The 16,519-nt window shown below is 39.6% G+C and overlaps 1 protein-coding gene across 1 annotated transcript in view; it reads left to right on the forward strand.

Annotated features, from left to right (window-relative positions):
• UVSSA (UV stimulated scaffold protein A) overlaps positions 1 to 14,558 on the forward strand; it is a 44,543-nt gene extending 29,985 nt beyond the window's left edge. The window contains exons 9-13 of the mRNA XM_058024340.1: positions 709 to 858; positions 5,454 to 5,637; positions 6,484 to 6,595; positions 10,990 to 11,173; positions 14,239 to 14,558. Of these exons, the coding sequence (XP_057880323.1) occupies positions 709 to 858; positions 5,454 to 5,637; positions 6,484 to 6,595; positions 10,990 to 11,173; positions 14,239 to 14,332 (724 nt within the window). The 3' untranslated portion in view covers positions 14,333 to 14,558. The remainder of the gene's footprint in view (positions 1 to 708; positions 859 to 5,453; positions 5,638 to 6,483; positions 6,596 to 10,989; positions 11,174 to 14,238) is intronic.
• Positions 14,559 to 16,519: the final 1,961 nt, after the last annotated feature.

Consider the following 16,519-nt stretch of genomic DNA (forward strand, 5'->3'; position numbering starts at 1 on the left):
AGGAGTCTTATTTGGTGTAAATGGCCTTTATGAAAATTCACTGTCCCCTTCTTTGCTACCAACACCCCCCACCCCATTTATTTGGGTAAATTTTGTTTGTAGCTGAACAGTGTGTCCTAATGTTCAGTTAGCAAATAGTTTCAATATCTCTTTGTTCCCTGTGACTTATGCTGTCAGTGCTGCCTGGAGATGTTACATAGCTTCCAAAGACATACTTTATCAATCCTGTTCAAAGTTTGGTGAAACTCCAGCCTTGCCTAGCATTTGGCTGTGATTTGTGGATAATGCTGGGGTCGTTGTTTAGTGACATGTTCCTGGAAAGACTCTTCTGTGTGGGCCAGGAAGGCCCCCAAAACCTAGCAAACTGGAATGAATTTGATATTTCCAGTTCCACATCTGTGGCTCCTGTGGGAGTGCAGTATGCATGATCCACTGTGCCCCCATCAGATCTCTGGGTTTCTGCCCCCACAGTGTGATGTGTGTTAACCAGCCCTAGCTGAACATGCTGTGAGCTGCAGTGTGTGTGGTGTTGTGTCTTAATGTCTTCCTTTAAAGAAAAAAAGGGACAACCTTGAAAAGTAGTTATAGTTGTACCTGTAAGGTAATATTAGTGTTGGTATAAAAAAAATCTAATGAAAACAAAAAGAAAAAGGAAAAGTTGTTGTGGTCATTGTTGTTCTGTATTGACTTCTCATCAATTTTCTCCAGTGAACCTGCAGCTTCTGAGACAGCAAACTTGGAAGATCCTGACAGTAAAAGAAGAAAACTAGAAGAAAGAGCTAAAGCTCCCCTCATGCCTTTTGGATTAGATCTTCACTACTGGGGAGAGGATCAGCCAGGTGCTGGGAAGATTCTCAAGTAATGCTCTTTTTCTTTTAAGACAAATTAAATAAATAGATAGATTTACTTGTACTCAGAGGTCATGCAGTGGGGTGACTGCTATTTCTTTTGATAATTACTTTTCTTCTTTACCTTGTGTTGTAGGACCCATAAACAAAGTCAGAAATTCTACCTTTAAATGTTATTTGTTTTGAGAAGATGTGATACTAATTAAATATCCTTTGATGCTTCAAAGCACTTTTTTTTCTGCTCTTTTTATGTTTGCAGCATGGCATCAGTTACTCCAATTTAAGCTGGTACCTCATTATGCCAAGGGCTCTGCCAAGTGTGTGGTAGACATTCCCTGAGCTGGAGACTTTAGGATCTAAATAAGTAGCAGGCAAGGTAGGAGAAAGGCTGGGGAAGTGTTTTTGTTGGTAACTGAGGAAACTGCTAGGCTTATTCAGTCACACGAGAGAAAGGTGGCAGTTACAGGATTTGGATTTGGATCTTTCACTTTCCATTGCTGTCTGGGAGGTTTTGGGTTTCATGAAGCACTGCTGATTCAAGGAAAGCTTTAGCACTGCTGGGGAGAAGAGGTGGAAGGTACACATCAGAATGTGTTTCTAGCAGTCAGTTTTAAAGCCCTTTTTACTATATTTAAATGAAAGTTGGGTTTCAAAGTAAATATAAATTTTGTTTAAGTTCACCAGAACTTTGGTATCAGTGTGTACCATACCTGGCTTGAAAAGGGCAAAAATCACCGACTGGCTGGGTTGCAAATTAAGCTATTATATTCTTAGCAGTATTACTTTAACTTAGTTTGTTTTCTTACTAAAACAAACAAAAAACCTCAGCGTGTAGTCACAGTTCTAAAACAATGTTGGCAGAAAGGAACAAGAGGAAATCGTTGCCCCTGCACCTGATTTTGAAAAATGCTGAATATCTGTTAAATTACTGTAAACTGAAGCAATTTGATGCATAAAAGTGCTTCACCACAGTCACTGCAGGCTTTGGATTCCATCTCCTGTGGTATAGGTTCTTCTAAGCCTGTGAAGAGATTTTCAGCAGGGCTTTAAGAAGCATTTGTCTGTGATAATGCCAAAAAGGTAGTAAGGCCTTATTTTACATTGCAAATGAGTTATTCAAGTCATAAGTGAAATCAGAAGCATATTTCACTGCCTGTCTGCCTCGTGCTGCACTGTTTTATTTTTATGCTTCCCAATAAAATAGAGGGCACACTTCTGAACCATACAGTCTATAACTACAGATGTGCCAATCTAACTAAAGATAATTTAAGTAACTGCACACACAATACCATTGACCCCAGGCATAAAATAGACTTACTGAAAAATTAAAGTAGTTATCAGTCAACTCCTTCAGCATTTCTGTATGCACTCAAACTTGCTCTGTAAGATTTTTAGGAGAAGAAAGCAATCTGAAAAATAGACAACACATGTGGGATGTGTATGGAATTTGAATTTTTAAAATCTGAAGGGGAAGAGTGTTTCCATTTTATTTAGCAGTGCATTTACTTAATCACAGCATTTACAATAAATTGAGATTTTAACAGCGAGAATGTAGCCACCAGGAAGATTTTCTAAAGAAGTTTTGTTGGGTTTTTTCAGGGGGGGCAGAAGGTAGTGTGTGCTGCACAGTGTTGAATTGTGTAGAATCTGCTATGTCAGCTTAACAGACTTGTTTTGGATAGCATGGACCTTCCAGGCTCATCTGCTCTCCTCCCTGAATTAAGTCTGCTCACTCTGAGGAGCAGAGTGAAATAGCTGGTGCAGCACTGACTGTGACTAGCATGTCTGAATTAGCCCATTTTGCTTCAGGATCTCTGTAAGCATCTAGGGTTAGAATTTATATTTATACAATGTTTTTATAAGCTTCCTCTCAGATTAGAAATTAAGATGATATAAATTCCTTGAAAGAGTGCAGCAGTTCTCCGGGAGGTTTCTCTTAGATTTCAGTTAACCATTACTTGTCTTTTATTCCTCTTCCTCCTCATGTATTTTTGTGCCATTGCCATTAAAGCCTCTGTTATTTACCTGGATTAGGAGCACTCTAAATGTGAGTGAGTTGTTGATCTTCTTCATCTTTTAGTTGATTATCTGTTCCTTTTCTGATCCATCTTACAAACAGGTTTTACTTGTCACATGCATCATTTTTTCAAACAAGCATCTGCATGTTTGTAATGTTGCTTAACCTACAACAAGAAATCAGAAAACTTTGGGAGCTGCCACTGCTTTGTTCTCTCACCTGCTTCTAAGTCATGTTGGGAGAAAATATGCTTGTAATAAACAGTAATATGTGTTAATATATTTGTAGGAATCAGGCTATTTTAAATTCAGTTCCCAAGTACTGGTCAATGATACACGGGGCAAAACATAATTTTAATATTCTTGACATTTGTTAGGTGCATATTTAGGGGAAGGGAGACAGAGAAATTGTTAAATAGAATTATTTCCTAACTGGAGGGGTTGACATGCGCAGTTGTTAAATGCTTCTTCATTCTCATGTGACTGTAATTTGATAATTGAGAGGGTGAGGGGAGTTCAGACCACCAAAGGACACTAGAATTTTACTAAGACATTCTGTAAGATTGTCGTGAATGTGGGAATCCTGTATGGTGCCTTTTTTAGGAATGCTTTCCCCTCCATGTGGCTTCAGGTTAGTGACACAGAGCTGCTAGTCAGTTTTGCTTTCAGCATTGCATTAAAATAAGCAAATAAGAAATTGATGTCATTATTTTATTTACTCTCTATTGTATAAGCTTGCCACATAATTTCTGGAGCTAAAATACTGTACTGTTCAAATATTGGGCTGAAATAGTATTTATTTTTTAGAAATACTCTCAGGGCTTTTGGGGTTTTTTTGCTACCTTTTGCAGAAGTGTGTAATTTAAAATATTTTGTTTAACCAAAAACTGTGGAAATACATTACGATGTTTATTGTTGAACTAGCTTCCACTGGAACTCCTTTGCCTTTATCCCCTAATTTACCCAAAGAAATTATTTGTACTTTATGGCAGGTTAGCATTTCTCTGGCACTAGTGCAGTGTATTTGATGGAGAAGTTACAGGTGGAATCAATCTGTTTAACAAGAATTTTGCTGAACATTTTTGTGATGATGGCAAATCACAGAGATGTTTCAGATTTTCCTTAATCCCTTTTTTACCTAGTTCTAACCTCTTCACATGGTTTAAATGCCCAACTATTGCATTAAAACCAGCACATAGATATGTTGTAGGTTGCTATGGTCAGATATTTTCCTCTACTTTTTTTTCCCCCCATCATCTGCTGAAAACTTGGTCAGATAAAATTAATCAAAACTTTTCAGGCCCTTTAAAGTAATTCTTTCAAGTATTGGCATATGTGCTTTGCCCAACTGTGACTGGTGTGATGAGTGAAGCCAGTGTCCATGTGTGGCTCTGCAGTGCACAGAAAGCAAAGCAGGAATGACACCCAAGGATTTTAGAGTGAGAGGAATTGGATATGGACAGAGAAAATCCTCTCAAGTAACTCTGGAACTGATTGGGTCGAAGCACTATGTGGAAGAAAGGGACTGTAGGGTTCCTTTAGGAGTTTTATGTCCTTATCGAGACATCTGTTATCTAGGTATCTTCATCTTGCTTGTCATGAGCAGCAGACATGCAGGCTGCAATTTTTTTTCCCTTAGTTGAGCTGTATTTTTTTCCTCTTTAACTTCATATTTCCTTAAATTTTGGGTGGGATTGTTGTTGTTAACTTCACAAATCTTAAAATCAGATACCTAAGCTTAGGTTGGTTACCCTAATTTCATTTCATGATTAAGAGAAAGAAACATTTACCATCAGAGGGATAGTCATTGTCTCCTAAGATTAGTAATTAAAATGAGTCAGGTAATTGCTCTCTGGGGTTGCCTGTTTTTCACTACAGACTGTTGGCTGAAATAATGTGAATAATTATATGAAATTATATTAATGGTGTTGAGAAAATCTTTGTTTGCCTGTCTGTCTGTAAATGTTGGTAAGGTCTCTAATTTTAAAATAGCTTTTCAATGGGTTAGCTTAATTTCCTAGAGGAACACCTGCTAATTTCTCAGATTTATGGACACTGTGTAGGAGAATCTGGAAGAAAGAATCTGTGTAAGGCTCAGCTGATTGTTTTCTCTTTCCCATGGTCTCAGTTTAGTGCAAAATCGTCTGATTCCAGCTTCTGCTTCACTGCTGCTGCAGGAGTCCAGCTATCAGGAATGAGATCAGCCACGTTAAGATCAAACTGTTTCCTCCTTGATCTGTGCTTAATCATAGAAGTATTTTGTTATGAACAATGTTAAGCACAGAATTACAAAGTTATTCACTGAATCTAGAAATTGGATAACTGACTCTGAATGTCAGATCATGAACTAAAGCTAAGATTTGTAATAGCTTAGCAGGTTAAACAGGAAATCAATACTAGACAGGCTTTGGTGTATTTTAAAAATATCTTCATAATACAGGAGCCATAAGAAAGACTGGTAGATTCCTAGGGGTTTTTAAATCACTAGTAATTCCCTTCCTTTCACAAATGAGTTTAGCACAGGTTGAGAATGTGTTTTAATGTGTGATGATTTTGTATGTGAATAATTTTCATTTGTTGTTTTCGCAGATTTACCTCTGAGCATCGATTTTGGGCACCCAGTGAGGTAGAGGAAGAGGTGGAAAATAAAGAAATAACAGAAATGTTAAAAACCAGGTATATAACATTTGCTGGCAAGTTTGAGCCAGTGAAACATAAATGTCGAGCTCCCATGCCTGATGGAAGTCTGTGTGAAAGGCAAGATCGGATCAAGGTAGGCTCTGAGTTACAGCACGTGCAGGGTCTCTGCTGTATGGAGAAGGTCTCCTTAAAACTGACATAAAAATTCATTTCACATTCTAAGTATAGCTCAAGGGAGTGGAATGACATTGTGTTGGGGAAGTTCATTGTTAATTTGTGCTTTGTAAGGGAAACATCCTTTTGGTAAAGAAGCTGTAAACATTTAAAGAACTGTCAAATTTTTTTGGCGTTCATTGTAGGTTATCTGGATTTTATTTATTGCTGTGATGTGTGAATACCTGGCAGTAAGGCAGAGATAGTTCTTTGCTGAAAATTTTTACTCAGAGGCATATTTGGTATTAACTGTTTCTAGAAACTTACATGTTTGAGGGGCAAAGAAATTTTATTTACAAATTAAGTTTTATGAAAGCTAAACTCTACACAGCCTCAAATTATGAGCACTGTTGAGCAGAACTACTTTGCCTAAATACTTGGTTCTAGTATCTCTGTTCTTCCATTATTATCTGAGATTGAAGGATCTAAAACTTAAGTACTTTTAATAGGATTGTTACAGGATAGGGATATAGCATAAAAAACAATATATGATGCAGCATTGGTGCCCTAGTTCCAGCCTTGCTAGGATGTCCTACCTGGTCTCTTGAAATTGTCTCTTTGTTTCAAAAAGAGACATTTGACATTCTGAATATATTAAACACATTATGTTTATAGGATTCTGATGTTTTCTAAAGAGGACTGGGAGTCAAATGTAGTTTTGTTGCTCCAGTTTCCACCTTTAAACTGTGTTGAATAAAAGGTAAACATTTTCTTTTCATTCAAAAACTGTGAAATTTTTTTTCTTTCCCCATATTTCTTTCTCAAGTGCCCTTTCCATGGAAAGATAATTCCTCGGGATGACTCTGGGATTCCTGTAAATGCAGAGGACAGAGCCAGAGAGGAAAAGATGAAATTTGAGAAGCAAGCAGCCCAGCCAGGTCTGTGTCAGCATAGCATCTTGAAAAATAAGAATAAAAATAAAATACTAGGCAGAGGGGGGAAATACCTGTTACCTGTTCTGCTCCTAAGCACATTCTCCCATTTGCATTTGCATTCCTATTGATTTTAAATTACAGCTCGTTTGCAGTGGTTCTTGCTTATGTGATAAATATGGACATGTGTAGACAGAATAACATTAACATTGCATCTGTGCTTTATTTCCAGTGGCTTTTGAAATGTTCCCAACACTGCTCAGACAGACCAGTTATAGTCTTTGTTCTTAAGGAACATTTTTATGGATGGTTGGACCTGTTCCTTGGGAAGTGCTTGGCAGTACCTGGTCTATGCTTTTGCAAAGATGTCTTATCTTGCTGGTCCCTGGCAGTTGTGATTTATGCAATATAATGATAATATTATTAGGATCACTGTGTTACCACCAGTTTTGGGAGGGTGTGCTGGATTTTTGTTTTAAAATAATTGGGAATGGGCAACAAAACTATTGTCCTTCTTCTTGCATCCTTCAGGTGTGGAGGGGAGGGCTCCTTCTTTCCCAAGGTAATTTGGGCATTTTTAGCCAAGGTTCAGCTCTGGACTGGTAGATGAGAAATGCAGGCAATAAGTACCCAGGCAGGAAGACTTCCAAGGGGAATAAAAGGCTTTCTTGCAACAGTACAACTAAACCCTGTTAGTGATGGACAGGTGGAATACAGGCAGGAAGCTACTGGCAGCTGATGGACTGCAGAGGAAGATGGGAGAGAGGGATCTATCCAGCAAAGACACAGTGGGTAATTGGAGGGGACAGCTTTTCTTTAACCTAGCTTCCCTCAGCAGGTCTTCGTTTTCTCTGGTTTGAGCTATTTATTGTAGGTGAGTATTCTGGATTCTAATTAAACTTACCCATAGGCATTAGCATTTTGGTATTATGTACAGTACTCCCTTGCAGGAGTTCTCTCTTCAGGTTTGACTGACTTGGTGTTTGACTGTTATGCATATTGTTAATGAAGCTACTGAACTTTTAATGAAACCTCTTGAGAGCCTGAGGAGCAGTTACCCATATTCAAAACAGAAATCTGTATTCAGAAAGATCTGTGTGGGATGAATGTGCATTTAAACACAGAATTGACCCACCCAGTGTCCTTAATACTTGTGTGACCATCTCTGAGTGGCAGTGCTTGGTGATTACAGCAGCCCAGCAGTGCAGCAATTGCTGAGCACCTTCTGGTATTTGCAGGTGTCAAAGTGCTCCATTTGCAGGTAGTTTCCATCCCTGTCCAGGCAGAGGAAGTGCTCTAAACTGGAATCCAGCCAGCAGCACACACACTGTTGGACTGTCACAGGGAAACCAGGATAGGAGTGTGGATGTTGTGTTAAAAAGGAAAGTTCCCAGCCTAGTTATGACAAACTCAAACTAGCAAATTAAACTGATAGGTGTTGTTGAAATTTCAAACTGGAAACTAATATTCTGGTATAAAAATCACTTGGACTCAAAAATATTGATTTTTTTTTTCCTGTGAAATTGCCACTGCTTGAGGCTAGACATAGTATTTATTTTTATTACAGTGTCAGTGTTGTTAGAGGCTTCTCACCTCTGGTCCACAAGGATGTGTCTGTTAGTCCCAAACCAGTGTTGGCATTGCTCCTTGTGTTACTGAGTGTGGTTGTTAAGCTGAAATGTCACACAAAGGTCCATCCCATCTGGCTGGGGACATGCTGCACAAGCTGTGGCACTCAATTTGGACAAAATCCTCCATGTTTCTATAGCCATACATATACCAGATGTCACTAAATACTTCTATCCGCTTCATTTTTTGTTCTGCCTTGCTATTTTTATATCTGCTTCAGAGTATTTTCATCAACATTTTAATTTCTTTTTTGCTTGTTTTGAGGCTTGTGGTCTGGAGGGGTGTGTTGGTTAGTTTTCAGTGGTATTTGGTTTGGGTTTTTTTTTATTACAAAGGTCTTGAAGCAATTCTGAGCAGTGCTGCTGTGGGAAATACACAACTGGGAACCTACTGGACAGTCAAGAATTTTTTGATTGACAACATCATTAATGTAGTCAATCAAACAGTTTGAAAAATCTGGAAAAAACCACTTAAATTTGGGGATCAGTATTATGGTTAAATTGTATCAAAATTATTCTTGCATCTCCTTCCTGCTGGATGGTAGATTTATTTCTGTCTTTGTGTGATTAAAAAGGGGGAAACAGTTAGATAGAGGTCATATGTTTTGTGTACTAATGACTGTGTTTGGACAGCACTGTCATTGTTATTATGGATCATTTATTATCTTAGTACAAAATGTTAAACTCTGGCTAATGTCCACAGAGAGGTGCTTTGGGGTCTTCAGTCCTGGAACTGTGAATCACTTGGGATTAGCCTGACCCGCTAATCTGCAGCGTTCATCCTTTTCCCACAGTTCACACACAGGAGCAAATTAAGTGCCTATTTTTTGTGTCAGCCCTGAAGAGTATCTGGTTTTTCAGCCCTTAGTGACTTGTTAACAAACAGGTATCAGGACAGGCTGGTGAAGGCAGGCCGCTGGCCACTCAGATGTGAAATAGCATCTCTTTACTAACTACAGTATCGATTCCCGCCTACCCTTGCAAACTGTGTAATTTTCTTTTCCCTGCTGCTAAACTCAGTAACAATGTATGAAGAGCTTTAGGGGCCCATCAATGCTCAAAAAGCCTGCTCTTCCCTGGCATTCTATTGATTTTTCTCAAAAGCTTTTAAATTGCTCCTTCATTTTACTCAAATGCTCATTTCATCTCTACTGGATGCCGGCATTTTTTCCTTGTGTTTAAACAATTGCTCCATTCACGGGGTTCCTAAACTGTGACGCCTTCTTATTACTGGGAGATAAACTGTTTAGACAGTTTTCCTTAATCTTGGATTAATCGTTCCTGTATCTGAATTGTGCTCTTCTGTATTCCTCACTTCAAAAAAAAAAATTCTGTGAGGTCTTATGATCTATCAAGTGTATGTGTTCTATTTTCTCCCTTTGTAACTCTCCTGTGCAGCTCTTGAACAGCTTGGTTTTCCTCGTGCTTTTTGCTGTGTTGGATTTTAATCAGGCCTTGCTTTCATGTATGATGGTAGTTTAGATCTAACCTTTCCTTGGAAAATTGCTCTGCTGTTCCTTAACACCGTGTTCTTAAGTGAGGACATTGCCTCTGACCTTCCTGAAATGTTGTTAGCAGCGTTTGTCACACTCAGTGACCATCTTGGTGTATAAATGAACTTGTAGAGTCCTTTAGGACTGTTTATTTCTCTGTATTTACAAAGTTGTTATGTAAGAGGAGTAGACATTTGGTGTTACAATTTCTGCAGGCAAGAAGGGCTGACTGACATAAGGGAAACTATGACAAATGACTGGCAATTACTGCTGTTAAAAAGCAGGCTTCTGGCATTTCTGCTGAGTGTGGACCATGTTCTTTTTGAGGCAGTACTTCCTAGACTGTTTTCCAACCTAAATGCTCAAAGTCTTTACAATGAAATGAATTTTTTTTAATTTCCCCTTGGCAGATGTCCATCCTCCAGCCACATTTTTACTTTGCACTTTGTGCTACTTTGTTTGATACACAAGACTATATTGAAGGTGAAAAACTGCAGCTTCATTAAACAGTCCACAGTCTTAATTGTTCATGCTTTTTCCTCTGCTGGCATCTAGGATCAGGATCCACTTAGAGTTCTGAAGCATTAAGGTTTTAAAAAATGTGAAACAAGATTTTGTTTAGATAAATTAACTTGTGCCATTGTTAGGGGAAGAAACGTGATTTAGATAATTAATCTGAGGCAATATGGGATATTTAGAAAGTGGTATCTTTTTCAGATGCAAAATGGGTGTCATGGCGACAGGGTCACGTTATCCTGCTCAAGAATTTTATGGAGATGTCTGTTACCAGTTCATGTTTTAAAGTAAATATTATTGATGAAAAGAAATCACAGTGTTGCCAGCCCTACTCTGCTAAAAATTTGATATATTCCATTTTTTAGATTTATTTTTAAGCTTATGCTGAATTTATTTCTGCAGATAAGTTCCTCAGCTACATTGTTGGCATTTTCATTTCTAAATAATAATCACTGTGCTTATTCATCTCTCTTGCATGGAGTAGTGTCCTTGGGACTTTGCTACTGTGCCACTGAAAAACCTCAACTTAGTTCTTCCTACAGGACAGTTTTGTCCATAGCAGCTGCTAATACAGACTGGCAGGGCTTCTTCATCCAGATCTGTCATTTTGGGAAACTGCTTTATCCTCCCCTTCCTTTGTGTGTGCAGCTTGGATCACAGTGTCCCTGCCCTCACCCACTGCTGACAAGAGCCTCTTCCTCAGGGGGCTGCAAATCCCCCCTGGGTTTGGGGTTTCAGAGTTCACCTTTTGTTTTTTGAACAGAGTGGAGAGATCCAGAATTCATGAGAGAAATTGAAGCTGCTACAGGACTGGATCTTGGTTCCTCTAAAAGTAATGGAAAAGGACAGAAAAAGAAAGGGAAGAAGCAAAAATATCCAAATCTGACAGACCTGAAGCAGCAGGCTAACACGTCTCGTTCCCGGCTTGAGAAGAAAGTCTTCAATAAGTAAGAAACTTCCATTATTTAAAGCCTGTTAATTCCTATTTCTGTTTGATTCAGCAGTACTTTCTGTTTCTACATTAACATGCACTTACTAAACACATTCTTTGGCTAACTGCAAGCAAGAATGTCTTCCATATGTCTGGAGGGTAAAAAATAGCAGGTACTGACAAACAAAGTTATTTCTTCGAGAGTGATTTTTAACTAATGTGCAAAATTTCCCTATGAAAGGCTTTTTTCATTCTGTCTCAGTTTCTTAAAAACTTCAATTGCTGGATTGGCTTCTCTGGATGATCATTTATTAGTCAGGCACAGCATCTCAGGTGGCTGTGGGAGCCTGCCAGCCACTCCCAAATGTGCTTTAAAACATACAGTAGCTCCATCTGTCCATTATTAACCCTATTTTTGATGCCTGTTCTCGCTTAGATGTGGCTATAACATAAATTTGCCTGAGCATGCTCTGGTCTTCATCAAATGGGAAGCAGCTGCAGCTATTTAAAGAGTTTCACATGTCAGAAATGAAGTAGTCTAAAGGAAAGTAAAGTTGTCAAATCAAAAAAGAAAAATCATTATTATAAAATCATGAATGGTGGGTTATTCTCTAAGCATACTGGATGAGTTGAACACCATCCAGGACACAATATTTGTTTAAACTGAGTTTTCTCTTCTCTCATGTACTGATTATAATAACAAAGCCAAATCCACATTATTTTTCTTTATGGAAATAGCACATTTTATGTGAATTTCTTAAGTTACCTGGTCTTAGTTAGAAGTCAGAGACATACAGTTCTAGTGATTAGAATTTCATATCATGGTTTACTGTGGTTTGTGCTAATGATTTTGGGTGTGTGTTGGTGCCAGGCATAGGGAATCAAACCTGTCAAGTTTTTAATAGGTTTCATGCTTTGCAGCACTAAACAAGATGATAACCTTGGCTCCTTGTAACAACCCCAAATTACTTGAAATGTATAGGTGATAAACCCAGGCTCTAGTCTGCCAATAAAGCTAAGTGAAATTGCACACAGATCATCAAAGTGGGATCTCATTTCATTTACAGTATCACACAATCCACTGGTGCTAATGTAAAACCTACATGACATGAAAGTGGCAAGGCCACTCTGCACTGCTAAAGGCTCACTTTTCTCCTACCAATTAGGTAATATTTGAAGTGCAAAACCATGACCACATTTTCCTTACTCTGGTAACTTTATTGGCAGACTTTTGTTAAAAGTATACCTTTTCCAGGGTGTTTTTTCAGAGTGTTGGTTTTCATTGCACTTGCTGCTGAGAAAATCTTTAATCCCACCATTTAGAGCGTTATTAAGGAGAAACCTCTTTTAGATGTTTCAAAATTGCTTTGGAAATGAAGCCATTAGAGAGAACATTCCCAAACCAGAAGTCAGCCTGTTTATTGGAGATAACCCTGGAAGCAGAGCTGGAATAGTGTGTAAGGGCTGATCCTGAGGAACACTGCCCAGGTGCATGTCAGCTGCATTTTCCTGCACAGCTGGGAACATCCTCAGAAGTGATAAATGCAGACTGTGACAATGTAGAGTCTTAAGAGCACAGGCCTTGGAACCATCTGCTTGTGTGATGGAACTTGCCAAATTTGTAGAAATCAAAGGAGACATCAGTCAGTGCCCTGCTTTTGAATGGCACAGCCCCTCAAACCAAGCCTGCAGCTGCTCTACCTCACCCATCAGCCATGTTTACCTGGAGATGTGTTGGGGGATAACAGCTTCATAGGCAGGGGGACAGCTGAGAACACCTGCAAACATCAGCCTCAGATGGCTGAGCTTCTGTTCCAGAGGCATCTGAAGTAACCAGTAAAAACTGAACTTTAGAATCCAGTGAGGAACAAAATTCCTGAGGCACAGTGCCCTCAGCTCTGCACAGCAGCTGCTTTAAGTTTCTGATGGGCAGATGTTCACAGCAGAACATTTTCCTGACTGCTCCTGCTGCTTCTTGCTCTTCTGGACTTGTGAGCCCATTCCTCTGCCTGACCAGCTGGAGGATGTAGGGGCCTGCTCTCTCTCTGCCTTTTATGACAGTCTCCTACTCCTGTTCATCATTTTCCTCACCCTCAAAGTCCTGGCTGTGTAATCTTCACTCAGAAGTTTTTGGAGGCGAAAAAAGAGGAGGTGTCTGAATGACCCAGCTCAGAAGCATTGCAGCCCCTCCCTAGAGAAATCTCTGGGCACATTTTACTGGGAGGAGGCAATGGAGCAGCAACAGGGAGACAGGCCCTCACTGGATTTGGATCATTATTAGAAGGCTTAACAGCTCTGAAGCTCATTCCCTCACTTCCTTTTTGAACCTGAAGAACATTCCAGGGCCTTCTTCAGGCACAGCAGGAGATGCAGAGGGCTCAGGTCTTGCCCATCCCAAGGCAGCAGAAATCCCATTTGCCCATGATTTATGAGTGAGGTGTTGGCCATACTGTCCTGCCTGTGCTAAACTCTTCTGCAGCACAAGCCTGTCCTGGAGAGATACCCAGTAATCTCTGTGTCTTCTAAACTAGAGTTCTTGTGGATTAAAAGCTGCTGCTCAGGAATGGGGATGCTGCTGGTGTGAGCAAGAGTCTAACTCAGCCCACATCTGATGAAACAGAGTTTTAGTAACCTGTGGAAGTTCACATGAACTGAACAGCCAACCCTTCCCTCACAAAAACATTCTGGATTGTGGGCTTGATTTCATAAGGGTTTCTGAGTATTAATTTTTTAAGATCTTGTTAGATATTTTCAGGGTTTTTTTTCCTTGGGAGTACTTAGGTGCTTTTGAGAATCAAACTTGCTCCATGTGGCTCTAAGAAATAATCCTGGGAGGGTGGAGTACACAGCCATTAAACTGAAAGATTTGAATTTGTTTACTCCTGTTAATAAAATCATTGCTGAATTAAACTATTTATATTGCTGCAACTAATTCAGTTAACAAGACAAATTGGTTCAGCCACATCAATGCCACGCTCAGCAGCCTGATAGCGATTAATCAAATTCCCCAGCATTCATAAATGTTCTCTGAGACTGAGTAGACTCAACAGAACTGTTATTGTTGTTTTGTTTCTCTTTCAGAGGGGCCATGAAACGGGTCATGAAAGCCATGAACCGGGTGGACCAAAGGAAGCACGAGAAGTTTGCCAACCAGTTCAACTATGCACTGAATTAAATTCTTAATCACCTCTGCCCTTCTTTATTACAAGAGTGCAATGCAAAACCCTTAGTCAAAGATATTTGTATTGTCACTACAATACTGTGCTAGGCACGTTTTTACAGGTGTCATTTTTAAATTGTTTCCAAGTTTAACTTATTTGATAATGAATATTAATTTTGGAAAAGATGTGGTGGTGTGGAATTGAATGCATTTAAAAGTTGATAATTATTTGAAATATGCATGAAATAGAGACTTGTACATAATTTGGGTAAACTGTTCATGCTTTGGGGCTTGGTTCTTTTCCTTCCTAAGGGACTCATGTAATTTATACTTCCTTTGACAGTACGTGTGTTTAATTTTCCACTTTCAGGCCTTCAGGGAAAAAGATACTTTAAAACAAATTGATTGCCGCCAGGGCTGGCAATGCACAGAGCATTTTCTCAGCCTTCTGTACAAACTGAGCCACACAAGCAGCCCAGCAGCTCCTGCAGCACCTCTACAAATATCCTGGTGCACAGTAAAAAAAATCCAAATGAACTGATGCCTTCAGATGATAAAAGGAGCGGAGTTTGATTTCTGCAAACTGAATTCCAGGGCTAAGTCAGTCTTGGTAGCTGTGGCACAGAGGGGAAAGCTGCGGTGGCAAAGACCATCCTGGCCTGCTTCTTCCCAAGGTGGCATCCCAGTGTCTGTCAGAGCTGCTCCTGGGCAGCACTTTGGGAAAGTCTGTACAGGTACAGAGTGTGCTCCAGTTGAACTGCAGCCAAGAAAGCTCCAGAATGAGGTGAAAGTAAGAGGTTTAAGAGAATCACTCAAGTGGCACAAGTGAGCTGCCTGGCTTGGAACAGACACAATTACATCAGGTAAAGCCCCAGAGTCCAAGGCCCTAGATATAAACACAAGCATCTGGAATCTTCTAACTCCAGAGAGGTAATGTGCAGCTGGATCCACTGTGGGTTGTAGTTCTTGGCTGGGTACTTAAACAAATCTGCCAGACTTATTTGCTGGCTACAGTAAGCTTAAGGAGAGAGCATGAAGCAGTGACCAGTTGTGCTCTTGGAACATTGCATACAGATTTCTGAGTAAAGAAAATCCAGAGAATCAGGAGGGTTGTGTTTGAAAATCAATTTCAAGTGACCTGCAAAAGTCTCTAATAAAGTGCTCATTACAGAGTAGAATAGATTCTCTATAGCACAGACTTAGTTACTCACCTGTTGGAGGTGTTTCCTCATGTGTAAGGAGACTAAGAATTAAAAATTGGGAAAATTTTAACAACTCAGTGTAGCTTCTGACCACCTGAGACAAAAGCTCATTTACAGTTCTGCCAAATGCTTTCTGATTTGCACAAGTATTGCATAGAAAACAATTAATGCTGACTTTTGATAATTTTTCTTGCAAGAGCTCTGTAATTTGGAAGACATATTTTGTTCTTCAACACAGGTTGATATACTTCTGAAATACTGAAACTAATACAATAAAGAGGCAGAATTTCAAGTAACATCTACTGACTGCACTGGAAAGTTAAGCCACTTCTAGTGTCAGTCTTGCTAATGTGGTAGTAAAGATTTCAGGTGAAAATGTGGATAAGGACAAATCAAGTTCATCATCAAGTCAGTTGAATCAACTGCTGAACTTACTTGATTTCTTACTGAGGACAAAGTCACACACACAAAATAGAAAGCACCCACAAAGTAGAAAACACACAAACCCAACAGCTCCAGCACCTCACACGTTAGAATGGGATGGTAATCATTGGCTGCTGGGATTCCCAGACAGTCCAGCCTTCACTGACACTTGGTGATTAACCTTCAAAGGGCCACCAAGGTCTTTGTGCCAGTATTCCACAGATTCTTGATCCTGCAAAGGCTGAAGGTGTTAATTATAAAACATGCTTTCTCCCTGTAAGAAGAATAGGGAATTTATATTGTGCAGTGACTCTTAGCCCTCCTTTGCTGGGGCCATGAAATGTCAGCACTACAAAGCAAACAGTAGATGCACTTGACCCCATGGAGTTCCCATTGTGGGTCTTAAATAAAGATCCCAAAGACCAAGACTGGGAATGGAAATGGCAGAAATCTGAGGGGGAAAAAAGGAAAGTATGGTCAGTCAGTTATGTTCCACTGTGAGCAGCCTGGTCTGATCGAAGGTGTCCCTGCCTCTGGCAGAAGGGCTGGAAATAGGTGATCTTTGAGGTCCCTCCTA

The sequence above is a fragment of the Melospiza georgiana genome, chromosome 5 (genome assembly GCF_028018845.1).
Source record: "Melospiza georgiana isolate bMelGeo1 chromosome 5, bMelGeo1.pri, whole genome shotgun sequence".
Taxonomy (NCBI): Eukaryota; Metazoa; Chordata; class Aves; order Passeriformes; family Passerellidae; genus Melospiza; species Melospiza georgiana.